This window comes from Zonotrichia albicollis, chromosome 15, assembly GCF_047830755.1.
Source record: "Zonotrichia albicollis isolate bZonAlb1 chromosome 15, bZonAlb1.hap1, whole genome shotgun sequence".
Classification (NCBI taxonomy): Eukaryota; Metazoa; Chordata; class Aves; order Passeriformes; family Passerellidae; genus Zonotrichia; species Zonotrichia albicollis.
Genome location: NC_133833.1, coordinates 9,030,432 through 9,051,831, shown reverse-complemented (window position 1 = coordinate 9,051,831; position 21,400 = coordinate 9,030,432). Strand labels below are relative to the sequence as shown.

General features: G+C 41.4%; 1 protein-coding gene across 4 annotated transcripts in view; it reads right to left on the bottom strand.

Annotated features, from left to right (window-relative positions):
- Positions 1 to 13,158, bottom strand: part of MACROH2A1 (macroH2A.1 histone) — a 42,568-nt gene extending 29,410 nt beyond the window's left edge. For 3 of the 4 annotated variants that reach the window (XM_005483598.4, XM_026791351.2, XM_005483600.4), the window contains exons 1-2: positions 12,998 to 13,157; positions 5,179 to 5,379 (exon numbers count right to left, since the gene is read on the bottom strand). In XM_005483598.4, coding sequence (XP_005483655.1) covers positions 5,179 to 5,350 — 172 coding nt within the window. In that variant the 5' untranslated portion in view covers positions 5,351 to 5,379; positions 12,998 to 13,157. Of the gene's footprint in view, positions 1 to 5,178; positions 5,380 to 12,997 lie in introns of all 4 variants that reach the window. The other variant, XM_005483599.4, reaches the window with a different exon arrangement.
- Between the last annotated feature and the right edge of the window lie 8,242 nt (positions 13,159 to 21,400).

Sequence of the window (21,400 nt, the reverse complement as noted above, 5' to 3'; positions counted from 1 at the left end):
AATAACAACCCTTGTTGTTATTGCCATAAACAACAAGTCAGGGAAGGCACAGGTCCTACGAGCCCCTAACTCACCTCTGGTGTCTTTGGGACAGAGTTTGTGGTACACCACCATAAAATGAAGCAGTGTTTCTAAAGCTGCCTGTTTAAATAGAAGAAATGTATCTTGGTAGTGAATGCACTTTTCAATGGTATCAAAAAGATACTGTCAATTAATTATCTTCCTAAATTTCATTACTCTCCAAGGATGGTTATTTATGGGAGTCTCAGACTGCCTGGAACTTGAATCTGCTTCTAACCTAATGCTTTTTTACTGTGGACCCCTGAGCTCCCCTCTGCTTCCAAGCAGGAGTTCAGTGGAACATCTGCTTTGACAGAAAGGGCAAATCATTGTTTTCCTCTGTGACCCTGTGAAGATTTTGGTCAGTGAGCAGAACACAAGAGTTGAACAGCAGTTCAATTTGCTCAGCTTGGACATTGCAAAATGACCATCTGAAGTGAGCAGTTAAACCTACTGCTCTCAGGAAGGACTTTTCCTTTGCAGCCAATCAGCAGCTGGATCAAAAATGTCTCCCACACTGAAAATTCATCAAGATAAAAATGCAACGAATTGAGCTCCAGCACATGAACTCCCATTATTTGATTCTGATGACATCAGAAAGCCTGAAAACAAAAACTTGGGTAAACATGGGAATGCCTCAGATGCAATTCTAACCATGGGGTTCAAGAAATGCTTAATTTACATTTCAAGAAAATATATGATCAACAGTACCCCTGTGCAAAAAAACCCCAAAAACACAGCTGAGAAAAAAATCTAATGGAGAAACCAGGCATTTAACATTTTCTCCTACCTTCATATGTACATAAGAAATATAAATCAGTCTCATTTCTTCTGTATTCCTGTGCTCCTGCTGTTTTATAAACTTCTCCTTCTCCTCATTTGCTATGACATTTTGGCAATTGAAAATTATTTACAGTGTAGAACAGATGATGGGGGAGGGGGGAGTAGAAATCACTTGCAGGCCTGGCTCTTTCTGCCTTTAAATAAACTCAAGAGATTTCTGTTTTTCAAGGGCAAAGGAGTATCTTTTTCCATTAGTAAGAAAGGTTGGACTATGTAACTTGTAACTTGTGTATGTGTAACAATATGTAACTATTGTAACTTGTGCAAGCTCTACACCTGAAAAGACCATACTTGATAAGATGAATGGCAGGACCAGTTCTGACAAATACAAATCACTGAAATTCATGTGAGTGGCTGCAATGCCTCAGATGAAATCTGTGGCCATTCTCTTGACTGACCTAGAGGTTTTTTTTGACTTAAACTGACGCTGATGCACTACTTTGCAGAGAAATTATGTGAAGGGTTGCAGTTTTCTGAAGTCCACGTTTGGAAAGGCAAATAGACAAGGAGCCATTGGAAAATAAGTGCAATAAGGAAAGAAGACAATAGGAATCACCAACACAGAATGAACCAACTGAAAACTGTTGATAATGGTTAAAATTAATTTCTGCTTATGCTGCAGAACTGATCCACCATTCTGACTATTCCCTATAAGGCAGGAAGCACTGCATGAACTGCTGCTTCAAAGAAGGAAAAGAAAGAACTGTGCATTTACAGTTCTTTGGCATCCACTCTATTCCTCCAGTGTAAAGAAAGGAAGCATATCCACCTCCCTCAATATTGGTAACACTCAAAGGTACTTTCTGCACATTTACCAATGAAAGACACACTTGCATCCTATTTGCAGTGGACATAACACATTATTTCCATAGATAAAAACAGGACACAATAAGCAACTTGGCTTAATAAACCAAACCAGATACACTACTTGTGCTGATGAAAGAATTATTTTCTAATGTTACTTCTAGGTAACAAGAACCTTTAGTGAATAAGTAAGAAAAGGAGGATACTCACTGTGCAACTTGTTTAAATGTGAAGTATATTCAAGCCTAAGGACATGTGAAATCACAGAATATGTACTCTTACTTTCTGATGAGGAGTTGTAGATAAATGATAAAAATAAGCTACTTTTCAAGTGCTAAGTCCAAAGTGGTAAGTCATAACTCAGGTGAATCCAGAACAGACCTTCAAGTCTGAACAGCTGGAAGCATTTCAGAATTTCAAATCTCAAATTGAACAGAAAATCCCAGATCTGACTACATTAAGGGCTAATTTCAGATTTACATCGAGGTTAAACCTCAGAAAAGGCCAGCAAAATTTAGCACCTCACCTTCTAAACAAATAAAGGGGGTTCCATATTCTGCACACTGATGAACCAGTTTTTAAACCTTTGAAGGTTCCTTTCTATTAGGTCATGTCTCTGTCATTTCCACTCCCATTTTTGTTTCTGAAGTTTCTCTTTCCTATGACTCCTTTTGATATTTTATAGTTCTCCTTCCTGGATACACAGGATTGCTTTTTGATTTAGCCAATTTATTAGCAGGCAAGTTCACATGGTCTCCTTTCTATTATGTCACGTTCCTGGTTTTACTTTGAAATGGTTGAAATGCTTTGATTTGGTCTCAGACCATGTGCTAACATAAGGATCTTTAAAAACTCTCCTGGAGAGAAGTCAGGATTTCTCTGGTTTTGTGAAGTAATAACTGCCAAAAGGTAAAAAGAACACAAACCAAAAATCTCCAAGCATTCCATTTCAAGGGGCTGTTTCTGAATTACACTGAAAAAGATGAATGACCTGAAGTTCAGAAAACATACTGAGCACTAAAAGCTTAAAAATTATACTATACATTGTGTGAAAAACTTAGAGAAAGGAGAAAAAAACCCCAACAGACTGAAACAGTAAGGGGTCTACAAGAAAGCTGGAGAGGGAAGGACTTGTAGTGATGGGACTACAAGGGGGAATCACTTTAAACTGAAACAGGATTGATTTAGATTAGATATTAGGAAGAAATTCTTTCCTGTGAGTGTGCTGGGGTACTGGCACAGTTGCCTGGAGGAGCTGTGGCTGCCCCATCTCTGGAAATGGCCAAGATGGTTCAAGGCCACCAGACTGGATGTGGGTTGGAGCAACCTGGTGTAGTGGGAGGTATCCCTGTCCATAGAAAAGGGATTAGAAAAAGATGAACTTCAAGGTCCCTTCCAACCCAAATAATTCTATGATAAAATCAGTACCAACTGTGGAAAGAAATGCGAATCAGTGCTTTTGAAATGCATCTAATATACAGGAATGAAAGAAAGCCATGAGATACTTGGCAGGTTACTAGGATTATCTACCTAGCCTTCCAAGGAGACAGAAAAATCACAGCAAAACTGCCTAAAAATAGTTAAAGGGATAAAGAAGGAACTTTTTCCTTCAGCTATTCTTTTCTCCTGCCTTTTGCTTTTCCTAAAGTGATATATGTTATTTTCCTTGGTGTTTTTTTTTTTTTTTTTTTTTTTTTTTTTTTTTTTTTTTTGTTGCTGGTAATGTCCTCAGACAAGTTCCCAAGATGCACAGCAGTTAAAGAAACAACTTTATTTCCCCAGCCTATTCTTAATTGCCTAAACTATCACTGCCTCAGTCAACACTAAATCATTTAACCCATAACATGTGCTGCTCATTAGCAGAGCCTTAAGCTCACCTGTATTGCTCTGTTTCTTTAAAAGGACAGCATTCAAAGCACTCTTCACCCTAAGAAGCTTTTTATTTGAATTGTTAATTGCTGTAAGCAGCAACCTAGCTAAAGGAAATATTAATTTTTAAGGCTATCTATGAAATTTAAAAGCATTCTTTTAAAGAAAAGGCCCAAATAAAGAATATTGAGTGTTGACAAGTGAAGGTGGAAAAAATATATATTTGATGGTATGAATACCCTACAGAAAACAAGCACTCTATTAATTATTTGATAATATTACCAGTCTTCATCTTTAGGGGAAGAAGAAACTTTATAGGAAGAAATCTTCTGTCCTTCAACGTCAAGAGCCATTATAAAACATATCTAATGTTGTGGCAAGGTCAGGTTGCTTCAGTTTTAAATACTCCCAGAAAAGTCAATACTTTATAACTTTGTGCTTGAGTCAAAGAAAAACCTGTACCTTTTAGAGGCTCAGCACACCAATACAGCTTAAAGTCTCCTGTCCATTGAAACACTTGAACCTATGGCAAGAACACCGACACAAGCAGATGCACTGGAAAAAGAAACACTGCTTTGAGAAATAAAATCCAATTTAAATTTTTCCTTAGTCATGCTAATAGAATCTGGCTCCAAACACTCATCTATCTGGCACTTGAGCTTTTTGCTAGATCCCTACACCACAGGTATATACTCAGACATCAGTCTGACCACATGAAGGTGACTGAGCCTTCTTATCCATTTTTATTTTAAGCAAACCATTATTGCAAAAAGCCCATATATTGATGCTATTACAGCTGGGGTTTTCTGTCAAAAGACTGCTTTTGCAATGTTGTTTGGAGTGGGTAAACTTGCAATGTCTCAAGTTTTGTCTGAGAACAAATCAGCTATATAAAGATCTTTACTTGCACGTCTGGTTGTTTATGTCATTGGGCAAAGCATTTTATTCCTTTGAAGCTTATTTCTAAATGGAGGAAAAATAATGCTTCTGTTCTGTGAGAAGATGAGATAGTTATTTAAGGTATTCTCATTCTGATGTGATGAAGGGAACAGAAGTAGAACTACAACAGTAAGCAAATAAGCTACATAGATCCAGGGCAGATGAAGAGTTTGCATGTATACACAGACTCAATCAAACAAATTGCAAATTCAAACAATCTGAAAAGAAATCTGCAAATTGAACAAAAATGTTTAAACAAGGCTGTAAGCAGTCTCAGCCCTGTGTAAACATGGAGAAACTCTCTATTTAAAATTAATGTATATGCTTACCAGACAATTATAACCCAAACAAACTCATCAGGCACAAAATCAAAGTGAGGAGAACTGCAACAATGTAGTCCACACACACTGATGGCAGTGGGAACCCTAACTACGTGGAAAGAGTATGTTTACAAGTGGTGAAAGCAAATTCTATACTGGAGTAAACAAAAGTCATCAAGGCTCTGAGGCAGGGGTGAGGATACCCTGATTTTGGCTTAGATGTGTGATGCAAAACACACATTTCAGCTCTAACTTTTTTCGCTTGTTTGGGTTTTTTTAGGTGGAAATTCAGTTTGTGTTTAACTTTTACTGCTACTATTTCACATAACTCAGCAAAACCTACCAGTTAGATATTCCAGTACAGCAGCCATGTACACAGGAGCACCAACACCAATTCTGTACTTGGGGTGGCCTTTCTTAATGTAGCGGAGCATTCTTCCAACAGGGAATATGACCCCAGCCTTCGCAGAGCGGGAAGTCTTGGTTGACTTCTTCTTTCCACCCCTGCTGGACATCTTGTCTGTATCAGGCCTGAAACAGCACTCTATATTTAGAAAGAAATAAAAAATAAAGAACAAAAGATAAAAGGTTATTAGTAAGGGCTGATGCTTTAAGACCACATGCTGAATTCCAAGGTAAATCAGCATTTTGGGGTGGGCAATGCATTACAGTGTCTAAACCAAGTTGCCTTTTCAAAGTATATACAACAAGAACCTAAAATAATTTCCCCCAGAATGTTACTTCCCATTGTAATTTGGCATAACTTTATACAGAAAATATATAAAACAAGTTATTTCTTAAGAATCTACTTTTGTGAAATTCCTACCAGATTAAACCCAGTACCACTAATGGAGCAGAGAGTGATAGGTACTGGATTTAAAACAGAACTTCTGCATTGAAGCAGAGGATGCTTTCTGCAAGGAGACTGACACGGCCCTCTTGTCTCCATGAAAACCTTTGGGTAGGGCATTTGAACTGCTGTGGTAGGGCAGTTAGGTTCGTGCATGATTACATTCCAAACTAGGAGAAACCACATCCGCTAAAGCTTTCATAAAGTGTATTCACTTCCTTTAAAAAACCTCGATTTTCCATATGTGTGAGAATTGACAGAACAAAGCCCTATGGATGGCAAAATACACCTCCTGTACAGTAGATGTTCTACTTTTAGAAATATCCGAAATAAACCCCTTGAGATTTGAACCTACCAAAACTCAGCCATCTCTACATTGAAGACCATATTGCTTCAACATTCCCTCCAGGAACCTGACAATCCTCTATCTGCCACCTTTCCCTGACAGCACCGTGCTCTGAACACCCAGCACGTAGCTGACAACTGTATCTCAGTTTATCTCGCTGAGGGAACCTACTGCTGATACAGCTGTCAAACATATTCTGTCCTCTCTTTGATTTCTGCTCACACTGTAAATAGAAACTGACAAATCCAAAGAGGTGAAGGGTTCACAGGCTCTCAAGGTGTCTTTGAAGGTTTAGGCAACTCACTGGGTTTTGAAATTACCTCAGAGGGAAGGAGACAGTGCCCATCTCCCCTCCCTCATGTCTGAACTCCAGGGAAACCAACAGAATGCATCAGTGATACAGATACACCTCTGTGCACCCCGCTTTTTCCCTTGCTGCACAAATGCTACCTAACACACATGGCAAATTCACTGATGTGTTTATATCCTCCACAATGAAACCCCCTGGAGTCCTGCTTTCCCATCACACCATTTTTCTACTTCCCTTATTTGTCTATCCTGAATTCTCTCCTTGCCCTCATGAACCTAACTGTATTTTCCACATGCCTGAATCAACAATGAAGTGATCCCAGAATTAGGCAAAACAGGTTCATCAACCCCACTTCTAGGTTTTGCAATTTCTGCTCTGTGCTGACACATCCTGCAGCCCTTCAGTTCTCAATGAGTCAATAAGATTCAGGCTACATAAGTGCCAAACAAATACCAGTCAGAATAGCTAAAGGAAAATGAGTCTCAGAGGTTTCCTCTCCTTTCCACTTCCACATTCCATTCATCAGAATCTACACCTGCACAGCACATTAAGTAAATGAAATAATAAGAATTTACTGGTTTTTAAAGCTAAACAAAATAATCCCATATTCATAGATCAGATGAAAGTCACACTATGTTAGGAAAGTCATGTCCAGAAACAGAAAGGAATCTTTGGAAAGGGGAAGCCATCAAAAGGGCTCCTTCTCCTTTCACCTGCTGTGGACTGAGCTCTGTAACAGCCATTATTCTGTGAAGAAGAGGACAAAAGCCAATTTTCTTGCCTTGAGAAATGACCCAAATGCAGCTCACCAATGATTTTAAAAACATCCATTTAACTGCATTTTCTCATCTAGCTAGTTCTGCCTTTGTTAGCAGGAAGGCTGGGTGGGGCTTTGACTTGTCTATAGACCTTCTGCCAGCAATTATTTTCATATTTCATAATCCATTGTCATCAACAGGACTAGGGATGTTTAACCGCAAATGTTAAGAGGTTCATTGAATCAAACACCATGGAAAGTGGCATAAGAAATATCTGTGCTGCCCTGCAAGATATTTGGTTTGTAACTGAGAGGTCAGTGATGAAAACCATAATTTTTCTAGAGAAAGCCTGCAAGCCTTAAGCAGTAAATTTCTATTAATCATTTAGTGAGTTTATGGGATATCAGAACAGCTGGAAGAGAATATGGAAATCCTTACTTCCCAATGTTTTCTTTCTTTGGGAGAATGCAATTTTAGCTATCAGCTGCTGCAACAACTGCACCAAAGCATTAGTAAAGTAGGTAGTAATACAGAATAACACCAACCCATATATAAAATGGTGTCTTTTTTTTTCTTTCATAAGATTACTTTATCACCTCTCCACATTCTACAGCTATTTTTTCCCTTTATTTTATGCACTTAGGTCCAGGGTATCCTAAATATTAGTGTGAGTAATGTGACCAGCTTGCCAATTCACCTGATCCCCTTATATGGAAAATTAAAGAACTTTCTAGCTGTAAGTTTATTTTTAAGGAGAAACTTTGCCTGAATCTGAAATGTGTTGGTGCACAGGGCTGCATAACGAAAAAAAGAAGAACTTCTGAAACTTTCAGTATTAAAGGTGAAATGTGATATCTGACAGATGAGTTTCAGACCTTCCCATCTCAAGGATCCCATCCCTACATGTATGTTCAGATTGCTTAGATGTTGGGGCGGAGGGAGGAAAACCTCAATTATGTTTCAAGTACCACTTTTACTGTTACCAACCATGTAACCAGTTGGAAGGTGAAAGTGAGAGCCTGGCATGGAAACCTTTTTCAGAGCTTAATTGTGTATTCAGGATCATTACTTTGCAGAACCTGTTTGTCCTGCCTTTGAGCTGCAGGATGGCCCAACCAACTCTCAAATGCCTCTTCCCTATTTCTAGTTCTCCACCAAAAAAGAGAACAGAAAGAGATTTCACTTGCAAAAGCCACAAGAAAATGCATTGAGGTGAAATGCAAAGAGCATGGCAACAGATCAAAAACCAAAGAAAGCTGTATGCCTTCCATGTTCTGAAATGGTTTATCTTTGTAACAGCAGAAACTCTGGAATGCTGCCAACCCTAATGAACTAGAGCTGTTTGCTGAGTCACTGGGAGCCCACAGATCAGAGGCAACCGAAGGCAACCTTATCACACGCATCACAGTTCAGACAAGATTGGAGCAGTGTAATAAAAGTAAGTAAATATATTTTTAAATAAATCACAGTCAATGGACCAGTACTTTCCTTTCTTTCTTCTGCCCTCTTTTGTAATGGAATTTTTGAGAATTTTACCAAATACATTGCAAAGTCTCTCCAAATAATTGATGATAAAATGATTTTGTTTCAATGTGAGAGGTCACAAAATTAGCGCTGTGATAATTAGGGGATATCATTGAGGAGTCAAGTATCTGAGTTCACCTTTGATTTCAAATCAAATTTAACACTATGTTCTTCAGTGGCTCTGCTGTGCTTGGATGCAGATACAGAATTTAACACTTGATTCACAGCCTTTTGAAACTTCTTAAAGACTGTGGAAAGATTCACACTGCTTTCTAAGATCTCCAAATGCATAAATAAGATTTGATGATGTATTAATTTGGTCACAGCAAGAATTCAAGCTACAAGGCTCTTCTGCTGTCATGTCTTTGCAAGAAGACATGCATTTCATTTCCTAAGAAACAACCTTAAGGTGTAGTGATGAAATCAGCATAATTAACATTTTTGTCTTTGAAATTGGCTGGAGTAACTCTGGTTGGCCATATTTTCCTGTGTGAAGACAGATACTCTGCTGAACTACACTTTCAAATGCCATCTTCTTCAAATGCACAAAGGCATCTGCTTTTCTGAAAGGTTTAACACCACATAATTCTTAAAGTACAGCCTGAACATCCTGGTAAAGCAATACCCAAATTCCAAATACCAGCACTTGATTAGTTCAGTTGATTTGACACCTTGATTAAACAGCAGTAATAAACCCAGTCTGTTATTAACAGTTTTCAGGTACTGGTTCTTAATGACTAAACAAATTACTATGACTCTTAGTGCTGTCAGAGAGAGACTGTTCTGGTTGTGGGCTGACACTGGTGTATTAACTGCACTTAGCAAAGAGATGATTCAATTTAGGTCTACATCATCAGATCAGTAAGTAGTGGAATCCAGAAGATCATTACTACAATAGGAATAATACTAAGATATAATAATTATTTTTCTTTCAGTACAAAGACTAAGCTGGAAAGTTCATTTTGTATCACAAGAGATTAACTGCAATACTATTTTCTTTCCATTGTTTCAAAAGATTAACAATGTAAGTGCTGCCATTCTCTCTTAAATCTATTTGTGTCCCATAATAATAGCCACTCACTGAACTCTTGCTGAAAACAGGCATTTGACTTTGCTATGACAGTGAACTTGCTCTGTTCTTAGCTAATCAGAAGCTACTCTGGCATAGTTATAAAGTGGTATAGAATGGTCTCCAATAATACTTGCCTGGCACAACAGTATCTCTGCCTGGGACTGTGGTTTCTAGGTACAACAAAACTAAAAAGAGCCAATCACTCAGTTAATATTTGATCTGATGTGATTTCAAACTTTAGCTCAAGCTCTTTATCAAAGCAGTAACTCTCTGAGATCTGAAACAGACAGGAGAGTGAAAAACAGCTGTAAAACAGTTGTTCCAAAACTCCATTACCTTCTCATCTGAGAAGGTAGCACCATACATTTATTTTCATGTGGAAAACCAAGAGAACACTCCCAATCTAAGGGTGAACAATAGGTGTACTTTCTGTTGAAGATTAAGACAATTAAAAATCCTATAGCAGTAACATAAAGGATGGGTCAAAGAGAAATAGCGTTTTCACAAAATCTGTGTGCTAAACAAAATACTGCTGCACAATTGTACTCAACTGGCAGAAGTCCCTCCCTCCCACAGTGGGTCTGAAACACCAAAACAAATACCCCTTAATGTGCAAACTTCCACCAAGAACAGTGCTGGGAGTGTGACAAGAGTTTCTGCTGGGCATCCTGCCACCAATAGCCAGGAAAACCTAAATACAATTGTCTTCACTGACCACTGCTGGGGGAATTGGCCTGAAATAACCATTTATACATTACAGGCTTTTGTATGCTAGATAGAAAGCATAATAATTTACAGAGGGCCTTAAGTCACTGGACCATTTGTGAAATCAATGCAGAAAAACTGCTTTAAATAACACTTAGAAAACAACTTTGTCCCTCAACATTTTTGTAGGAAAAAAAAAAACATAATAAAGAATTCATGTGGATGCTTCCAAGGCAAAATTCAAATGCAGAACAAAATTTAGAATAGATAATATACTGCTGAGAGAATGGATTGCAAGAACTTGATCCATCAGGGAGGTCATGAATGGTGTGATTCTTGCATCACTCCTGGAGCAAGAACCATGAGCTGAATCCTGACCATCCTGTCTTTAGAATGAGCCTGGGTAAGGAACTGTGGCTTCTTTGTGTGTTCTCAGCATCCTTCCCAAGCAAGCAAACAAGCCAGCCCTGCAGTCTTTCCACAAGTGCTGCATTTTTCTTTTCCAATTTTACCTCTTGAGATGACAAAACCTAATGCTTAGCACTACCCACAGGGCCAACATTTCCTCTCCCAATGGAGGATCTATCTGGAGGCTCTTTTCTCCACTTGTGGCATCAGTTACAGATTTCTGCTCCTTTATTCCTGCTTTATAACCTTGCTGGGGTAGGACTACCTTTTCTGTGGAGCAGACAGCAGGCTTTGATCCTAGCTGACAGAGCTGCACAAAAATATGTCTGTACCTCTCTGAGAGCAAAGGTTCATGATTATTCTTCCAGACTGTGATTATATCACCCACCTTATCAAGAGAATATCTTTTATCAAAGCTCATTGCTATGTATTGGCAGAACTAGGCAACTCCTAAGAACAAATTTAAACACACTGGTTTCTTTTAAGACTAAGCTTGCAGTGGTGGACTTCTCTTTTTGCTCATGTTGACCTACAAAATAATAAGTTCTTAAGCACCTTACTGACTTTACTGTCATTAAGCCAAATTCTAGTCTTGCTAGTTTTTATATCAGTTATGGCTTAACTTACACTGTCAGCATTTGGCTTTACTGGCAATCAGAAGGGTATACAGCACACACAGCAAAACAAAGTTACTGTTCAGAAACCCAGGAGGCCCAGATTTCAGTGCGAAAGGTTACAAAACATAATGTAGCAAAATAACCTGCAACCATTACTAAGTAAACAACGTAATACCTTTCTTTCACAACACTTAAAAAAAAAAGCCCCAAACTCCCAAATACACTGGGCAATTTTCTAGTGATGAAACATCTTTCTTACCCCACTGCACTAAAACATAATTTTCAAAGCAGCTGTAATTGTCTTGTTCCAACATAAGTCCTTCAACTCTGGGCTGTCCCTGAGAACCTAGGTACTGTTTTTATTAATGGCACTCTTGCTCCTTTGCTAATTTATTTCTTTTACTCTTCAGAATGGGGGAGGCAGTGGATCTGCCAAGTTCTCCACAGACCTGTTGCTAAGTGACAGCCACACACAGTCCTGGGGAAAAAATGGTTGTTCACTTGCATGGTCAAGAGATAAATAACAAGTCTCATCCAAGTATATTTCAAAAACAAGTCTCTTTCCACCACTACAAATGAAGCAAGCTCAGCTTTACACCACCCTGCTTGCATAGGAGCTAGATCCAACTGCTGGATTCAGACACAATTTCACGGGCTTTCTACAACTTACTTTTCAAGATTACAGAAGAAACAAAAGGATTAGAGGGAGATGCGAGCCACAGAATCAGTCTGCTGCCCTCAGTGTCTCCTACAGGCACAAACACGTCAGCCTGAGTGCGAGTCCCAGCGCTGCCGTGCTGGGGCCGGTGCGGAGCCCCGGGAACCTGCATTCACCTGCAGCACTCGCAGTCCCCCCGGAGAACACCCACACCCAGCCAGTCCCTACGGGCTGCTCCAATCCCGCAGGCAGACATATTGCAGCCTCTACAAGAAGTGACAGTCCTAAAAGAATAAGGAGCCCTGTTTCCAGACAAACATTTATTTTTACTACTCTCAGCAGCCTCTGCTTACGGTTTAAAATACATCATTAGGCTTTTTTTAAATCAAGTCGTTCACACGAGGCAGGTAACTTTTACACCGCGGGTTCCTCATCCCGAAGTGAAACACACGGAAAACGAGTCCTGCTGTTTCTTGCCTTGTGCTTTTCGCAGTCTCCCTCGATTATCCTCCCCTGCTCGGCGACCCGCGGTGGGAACAAGGACGGAGCCCGTCCGTGCGTGGAACGGAGGGGACGCGGGGGACGGCGGCTCCACACCCCGGGCCGCTCCTGCAGCCCCGCCGGGCTCCCTGCAGCCCCACACCGTCATTCCATAGCGGATTCCAGGGAAACACAGCCCCGCTGCCACCATTTCGCGGGGCGCGGGTGGATCTCCCGGCTTCACCCGAGGCACAGCAAGGAGCAGCTGAACCGACTCCCGGTTTCCCCCGGGGGAGGGGACCGGCACCCTCCGTCCCACGGCGCGCCCGGCCGGCTCGCGGCCCCCCCACCGCCGCCGGGTGTCACCGCGCCGCGACAGAGCCCCCCGCGCCCCCTCCTTCCCGCACGGCGGGCGCACCGCGGCGGTGACTTACGGCGCGGGCAAGATGTCTCCGGTCGGCCGGCGGCGGCCCCGCTCCCGTCCCCGCTGCCGTCGCCGCTGCCGCTCCCGCTGCTCCGCTCCGCCCGCGGGGCCACCGGGATCGGCTGGACTGGCTGGCGGAGCTCCCACAATGCCCCGCGCGCTCGCGCGTCACATCCACCGCCCGCCCCTGGCGGCGGGGCTGCCTCACGGTGCTGCACGATCCAGCGCGCCCGCTCACCATTCCCTCACCGTCTCCCCACGCTCCACTCGCAATCCTTCACGATCCACTCACGGATCCCCTCACGATCCTCCACGGCTGGGTCACGGGTGCCGCGATCCCGGAGGTTGCCGGGGCTCTCCTCCCTCCCGCACGGCCCCAGGCGCAGCTGGCCCGGCCCGGCTGTTGCAAAGCCCGGTCTCTGCGTGGGGCTGGGCTTTGGCACCGCGGCCTCCGCAGCTGCTGCCGGCCGAGCCATTGTGTACGAACGTGTTCGCTCCCACATTTTCAGGACGGGGAGGTCAGAACGAGGGGTTTGCTCTGTGTTCTCCGAAGAATGAAGTCTATGGAGGGAAGAGAATGAGCAGCTGGGTTGTTCCGTGAAGGGCACGCACCTTATTCCTCGTGCTATACAAAAATGGCTCAGTGCCATTTTAGCAAGGCCCCAGATGGAGCCTTTGAGGCATTTGTGCATGGGCCACACGGATGTCCTTGAGCTCACCTTGCCGGATTGGTGTCACTGGGTGGCTGCTGCCCCTTGCCCCCACGCCCCGTGCCAGACCGAGGGTTCATTCCCTTTTCCACCTCTCCTCTCCTGCCTCCCCAGCTGCCTCGCACACCGGCTGCCACAGCGGATCTTGGCTGCAGGACAGACAAGTCACAACAGACTGCCTCTGTGTTTACAATGGTGGGACTAGAAGCAGCTGGAGTTTTCAATGTCCTGGAAGGTTCCTGGCTTGCAGATGCTCCTGGACTCTTGTGCCACTGCCATTTGAAAGGAACATCCTATTTCTTCAGTACCCAAAGCAGAATGCCAGCCCATAGCCTCCTCCCCGTTGTCACTTGCTGTTCTTTCATGGGTAGAGCTGTTCTAGGTGACGAGTGGCATAATGCCATTACTACTGGATTACAAGGAGTTTCTCTTCTGCTCTTCTCATCAACCACACTGAGCTCCAGTTCTCCTTATTTTGCTGAATATCAGCACATCATCATAGGGCCTTTGTCATACAAAGTAGCAGAAAGGAAGAAGGGGGTTTAAAAGAAAAAGTAAAAACAGGGAAGTGGCAACAGCCTATGTAAAATGTGTGGTTGGTCTGAAAAAATCCTTTCAAAAATCAAAAAAATTATAATTGTGATGCACTCATCCATCTAAATGACCATGCCTGGTCTGGTTTTTAACACAGTTAAACTCAGTGTCTTCTGAGCCATCTCTCATTACCTCTCAGTGCACCACACTGTCAAATGCAGCCTAGCCCTGACTGCACTCCCTGAGTGCTGCTTGTACCCTGCCTGCCCTGCAGTGGGGCAGTTTTGCCTAACAAAGGCTCCCTGCTGGCTGAGACCCTGATTGCCCTTAACCCAAGGGTATGGATACAGTCCTTACTAGGCCATCTGCCGTGGCTCTTCTTAGGAAGCTGAGGACAGACTCTGCTTTTCCTGTGTTCTATCCACACACATCATCTCCTTCCCACCTCCCCCTCCTCCTCCTCTTCCTCCCCCGTGTTGCCCCACTCCCTTTTTCCTTGCTGGTAGTGCTGCCCACACAGTGACCTTTCCCTATGCTGTGCAAAGCACCCAACAGAACTGGTCCTCCAGTGCTTGGCTCTTCACACTTTGTTTTCCTGGCACCCACACAAGCTTTATTTAAATAAAGAAAAATCCAAAAAAACAAACCCAAACCACAAAACCAACCCTCCCCCAAATATCTCTGTTGATATGAGCTGCAAAGGCCTGTGTAAAATTAAAGAGCACACATTGTCTAATGGGATTGATGGAAGGTTACAAGGGGTAGGATTTTAGGGTTGTAACTAGATGATCTTTAAGGTCCCTTACAACCCAAAGGTTGCTCTCTATGGTCTTCTACTATCATTGTTCATTTTGTCTGGTTTGAAAGGGAGCCTATGGATTTTATGCTTTTGAAGAAAGCCTTCAGATCTTTCAATTTTATCTTTCAAAACTTTCTCAATTGGTGAGAATTTCTGGAGTGGGAGCTGCCTGAGTTTGCAGAGGGTCTGAACAATATTTCAATGGAATAGGATGCTAGCATGAAGACTGCTGTTGATAGTGTGTAATGTTAGCATTGACTGGCTCACCTCCCACCAAAACACAGATGTATAATATGGAACATCTGCTGGATCTACAAAGAGTGCCCATTTTGAAAGCACACAATGTATCATGACTGTCTAGAAGTTTCTACAAAAACCTTTGAAACTACACTACATGAACTACCTCACTAAAATAAACCTTGGCTTAGATTTCGTTCTCTTTGCCAGTTGTGATATATTTATTTATCTATAGAATGATAAAAAGCACCTTTCCAGGGTTCCACTGCCTTTATTTCTAATATAAACCGTTCATATTCTTACATTTATTTACTCTTATTTTATTTTGACACTATGATTCGATAATCAATTCTAAGAACCTCAAGGGACTATTTGCAGTTCTGAGTGATTGAGAATACAAACACTTAACTTGTTTATGCAGCAGAGGTGGTGGAGAAGGAAATATCACCTGGGAGGGGGCAGAGCAGCTGGGAAGGGCTGTGGCTGGGGGTAATCCTCTTAAATTTAGGTAAGCATTTTTGCTTTGGGATAGCTATCTTAATTCTAAATGTGTCACCTCTTTGTGCCAGTGGTATTTGTTGTGTATATTTATTGGCTAGTGAGAATACATGTTGCTGTATTCTCACTTAATGATTGCTAGGTTAGTGGAGGTTGCTGAAATACCCCTTCAGGATGTTGTGTGCCTAACCAGCGGATCCCTGCTGTTTTCCTTCAACCTTCACATGGTGAAAAGAAAGTACAGATTCCTCAGACGTGACCTGCTTCTCAGAAAGGGTTATGTGAACCTCCTTCAGCTGCTCAGCCTCCTCTCTCTTTGCAGGCCATGTGATTAATCCATGCTTCTTAACTTCAGGTTACAGTGACACAGATAAATATACCTGTGCTGTGCATCATGCTAGTGCCATTCTTGCCTTCACCATCAGAGGGGCACAGTGACTTTGTACTGAATCACTCAGTGCTCACGCTGCTGATGTGACCCACAGACCTACTGCCTGTGCAGTATTAGCTGTGACTTGCAGAGTAGCTGCTCTGCTCCCTGGGGAGTGTTAGCTGTGACTCCCAGAGGGCTGCCCCTGGCCTTCCAGCAGATTGCTGTAATCCACTGGTGTCGTTACCATCCCAAGGAGTGATGTACCTCAGGGCTTGAATGAGTGTGGGCCAGGCCTTTGCTTTCACTTCCCTCTATTTTCCAGCCACTCTGAGGAAACAGCTTCCCTGTTATTCAAAATTAGTCCATCAAGATCAGGAAGTTCTGCAGCTAAGGTTGCCCACAAACTGGTGCTGGAAGCATGGTATGTTTGATACCTGTTTGGTTCAGGGTCAGAGCCATTGATTTTAATGATTCCTTTTTATCTCCTCTATCTAGACCACCAGAGAATTGCAGTTTGGTTTCAGCACAGTTCAAAACCTTAGAGCTGACTGTTGAACTGAGCTGCTGTTTTACACTCCGCCTTTTTTTATCTGCCACAGGTGAACAGAATTAATTCCATTTTCAAACAGTCAATCTTTGTTTTGACTTCCAGGTCATGACAATTGGGATATCCTCCCTCTTCAGAACATTTCCTCCTGCCTTGACATTGTCAAGGCACTGGTGACTCTATTAATTTGCCAGGCATGTTGTTTTGTAGCAGAAGCACTGACTGGTGCTGATATGTTATAGTGAGATTAATACTTCCAGGGCACAAAAAGTGGATGTCTAGGATTTCTTTCGTAGGCTGGTAGACAGAGATAAGTTAGTACCAATAATTTACTTTGTTCCAAATCTTTTCAGGCAGACGATCTCTTACTGTTTTCCCCAAGATGATATTTGTGCAAATTTTCAAACGTATGCCATTTGTCATTGCTTTCTTCTAGAAAAATGTCAGTTACAGAAATTTTTTATCAATGTTTATACCCACTGTCAGAAAATGTTTAATTGCTTTGAAGGTACTTTAAATAAAATGTCACTTTTTTAAAAAAGAAGGCAAATGTCTTACATTTTTAAGATAAAAATGAGAGCTACTTTGATAACTGCACCTTTTTAAGATTGGGAAGTCATTCATACAGTTAATGAACGCTGGGACAAAAGAAAAAGCCAAGTTTGTAAAATCATTATTAATCTGTATATTAGGGATAATATTAACCTGCAATATGACATACCTCAAAACCTGCTTCTTCTAAATAGAATCTAAGTGCTTTTTGATTTATAAAACAGATAGCCCAACAGCAGTAGGACACAGGGGCATCAGGAAACTTAAATGCCTCTTTCTGAGCAATATGGAAGAAGTGTGCATTGAAACAAGCCTGATGCACCCTGGAGTACCAGGGAACAGGCACACTTGTCCATTTCTCCTGCAGTCACAGCTGCTCCCAACATAACCTGACTCCACATTGTCCTTTGAGCAGATCAATTTATGCCTTTCTGATTTTGAAAACAGCCTCTTGCATTGCTGCATTTTTAATGGCAAATGGCAGGGGAAAGTTCTGCATTATTGTGCAAAGAAAATATTAAATCTAAGAGCCATGATTTATATTATTAAGTCAAAGAATTCAAAATTACTTCACATAATGATCACCTCAATGGTTCCTGGTAGCTGGTGTAAAGCTTGACAGATAGTAATGTAGTAATAACTCACATTTCTTATATTTAGTTATTAGGTCCCATTGCTCCACTACATTAATTTTCCATGTAAGCAATAGCTGTATTTGCCAGAGGGATTTTATATAATTGCAGATGGTAGGAGATAGTTGAAAATTGCAGAAATGCAGGGGGAGATGTCCAGGAGATGATCTTCTATTAAGATGTGGTCGTTGCTATGGAATAATTTCCTAGCTGCTGTTCTGCATGGGATTGCTATGATGCATCATTTCATATAAGATGTTATTTTTAAAGCAGATCCATTTCTCTGCCTGCAAAAGCAAAATCAGATCACCTCTCTGAGGAATATTAATTAAAAAAGCTCCTGTGCTGGACAGCAGACATTATATAGAATATGATTCATGAAGGAGACAAGAGAACTAGAGTCCACCATAATACCAGGCAGCAGTGAAATCAGGTGCTTTCATATCCATCTCATCAGACAAACCCTACTCCTTGAATTAAACAAAACTTCTCTTGCAGATGCAAAGATCATTGGCTGTCATAGCAAACCATTGGTTACCAGAGGGTGATGTCCTCAGTTTAACCTGAGTTTCATAATTCATTATATCAGAGACAGCCCATTATTCCTTCTGCTTATTTTGAAGTTCTCTGTGTGGAGGTACAGAATGAGGAAGTGATGGTGCCAGCTATTTGTGATGGACACAGAAGTATGTTCATGTCAAAAGTGCCGAGTGATGTGGTCAGCCTGGCTGTTGCTGAAGGATCCAAAGAGTGCTGGGAATGCAGTAGCTGCTTCATTGCTTTGTAAGAACAGTTTCCATTTCCATCTCTCTTTAGGAATCACAGAATCCCAGAATGGTTTGGGTTGGAAGGAACCTGAAAGTTCATCTCGTTCCAACTCACTTGCCACCAGGACCAGGTTGCTCAAAATCCCATCCAGTCCAGATGAACACTTCCATGGATGGAGCAATCCCAGCTTCTCTGGGCAACCTGTGCCATGGCCTCACCACCCTATCAGGAAAAAAATTCCTTCTAACATCCAATCTAAGCCTTCCTTCTTTTAGTTTAAATCATTCTCCCTTGTCATATCACTAAGGATAGGACATCTGCCCTTGGAATAAGTTTCTATCCATTTTTTATAAGCTCCCTTTAAGTCCTGAGAGTCCACAGTGGGTCTCCCTGGAGCCTTCTCTTCTCCCCATCTCTCTCAGCCTGTCTCTGAAGCTTCAGCCCTCTGAGCATCCTCATGGGCTCCTTTGGACAGGTTAAGAAAAGAGTCAGGAGTTGTAAATTCAGTAATGCTGGCTCAAAAAAGCTACATGGCAGGACAATGGAAAAATTTAATTCAGTAATAGACATGACTGACAAGTTCTGGTGAATGCTTTGCTCATCTTAAAAAATCTACATATTGGGAAGTGTCTGTGCTGTGACTGGAGCACATGGAGTTTTTCCCATGACATAGACAGAAAAACTTGGGAGGAAGAAACAAAGCAACATCTCCCTCTATGGGAATTACCCGTACTGCAGCCCCAGGCTCTGGGCAGCTGAAATCCCCTGCAGTGCCTTACCTGTCTGGCCAAGCCTCTGCTGCTCCTGCTAATTCCAACAGGCTGGGTGGGCTGATGGGGTGCAAATGCTGAGGGTATGAATCATAATTAATTATTTCTAACTAAAGTCTTGGTTTCTTGACAGCTACTCAGGACCTGAGCTTTTAAAGAGTACACATGTTAATGAGAAACCCTATGATTATTGCTGGGTTTTGCTTTGCTTTGCTTTTTTTTCTTCCCTTCTTTGCACTATGGTTGTCCTCCCATACTATTTTTGAAGGGGTAAGCAGCATCAGGATAACAGGGTATTACCAACTGAGCAGTTCCATCTTTCTGTCATGTTCAGATTCTGTCACTAAGCACAGTAAGAATCAGCAGGTGCCTGTAACATATATATTCTTATTATGTATGTGTGTTTACATAAAGCCCTACAATTCATGTCAGGATATGTTATTCTTGTCTACTTGCTTCTTGCTAATTCATCTGATGAGATTTTTATCCATTAAAATGGCTTGTGGAAAGCACTGGGGTGAATATCAGAGAGAAATGAGCCAGGGCATTTGTTTGGAAGTGTTTAGAGGGTCATTCTGAAGCTTGTGGATTAACCAGGCAAGCTGAATTAGTCTCAAGTGTCAGTTGACCTCCCCACAAATTGAGCTATGGAAAGTAAGATGTTCTCTGGGTGATAGTTGTGGTGAATACTTTCCAAACAATTCATGCAATATAAATACTGTCACATAAACTGTTTATTGGATAATAAATTAATATGAAATATGAACACGAAACAAAATGAATATCTTTTTATGCACTGTTTTGAAAGGAGTCTAGTCAGTGTTTGATGACTTCCTGATTGTACTGATTATTGTCAATAACCCTCATAGCTAGGAAATATGCCTCTTAAATTAATTTTTGATTTCCCTGTATGCCATGCATTGAATTCTCAGAGATTTCTGTCTCATTAGTACCATAACATTTTTCTAAAGTCTGGCTAGCTTTAAGAAAATAGAAGATGCATAGTTTTATGCTAAATTACCCCTATCACACATGGAAAAATTTACTAATGCCCAACATTTTTCCTGAATGCACCTCATATTCCTAAACTGCTCAACGGATTGTTTTCCCACTGAAGTTGATTTTAAGGCACTGAAATAAAAAAAAATCCTAATTTTCTTTCAATGCATAATTTTGTAAAAACACAGGCATATAGGAGTCCCAATGGAATTAAAAGTGAACTCTCTGCACAAATCCCTCATTGTCACATGTGTGCATTGTATTCTCTGTGTGCATGTACAGTTAGTGTTCTATAGTTACTTGAAATGTATCTCTGGAAACTGGATATGGGAAACAAAACATCTGGTCATCAAACCCTTATTTCAAGCCTTCTTCATGAAATATATTCAATTTTTTTAATTGAGAGGACATTTGTTGCTTCTCCTTAGACCCATTTGTGATTCAGAGTATTTCAGGGTTTGTTTTGCCAAATGTGATTAGTGATTTTGCAAATCAGATCTTTTAGACATGTTTCTATTAAACAGAGCTACAGAGATCATTAATCACTTTAGAAAGTCTTGCCTGGTATTTTTCTTAATGGGATGTATCATAGATCTCCCTTAAGCCCCTTAGCACTGGAAGGGGAGCATCCTTAAGCCCCTTTACTGTCTGTACGGGCAGACATGATGCCATTAAGGAGCTCAGCCAGCAGGTGGAGTTTAAATTGCATTTGAACAGCAGTTTTAGACTTTGATTAAGGTTTATCTGAAACTGTGCTACTGGAAATGCCTCTTAGGGACACTTCTGGAAGAGCATTGGGTCGGGAATGTTTTGTTGCCTCTCAGACTGTTTAAGTGTAAACCACATTGCTGTGAAGGTGGCATGGGCAGTTTATTGACTTGCTTGCCTCAAATTTGGAGTAATGTGGAGGAGTGCTAAATAATTGTCGTTATGTGTAAAAAAAATAAATTAATCTGTCATTTTTATTTATACGTGAACAGACATGAGGAGAGGA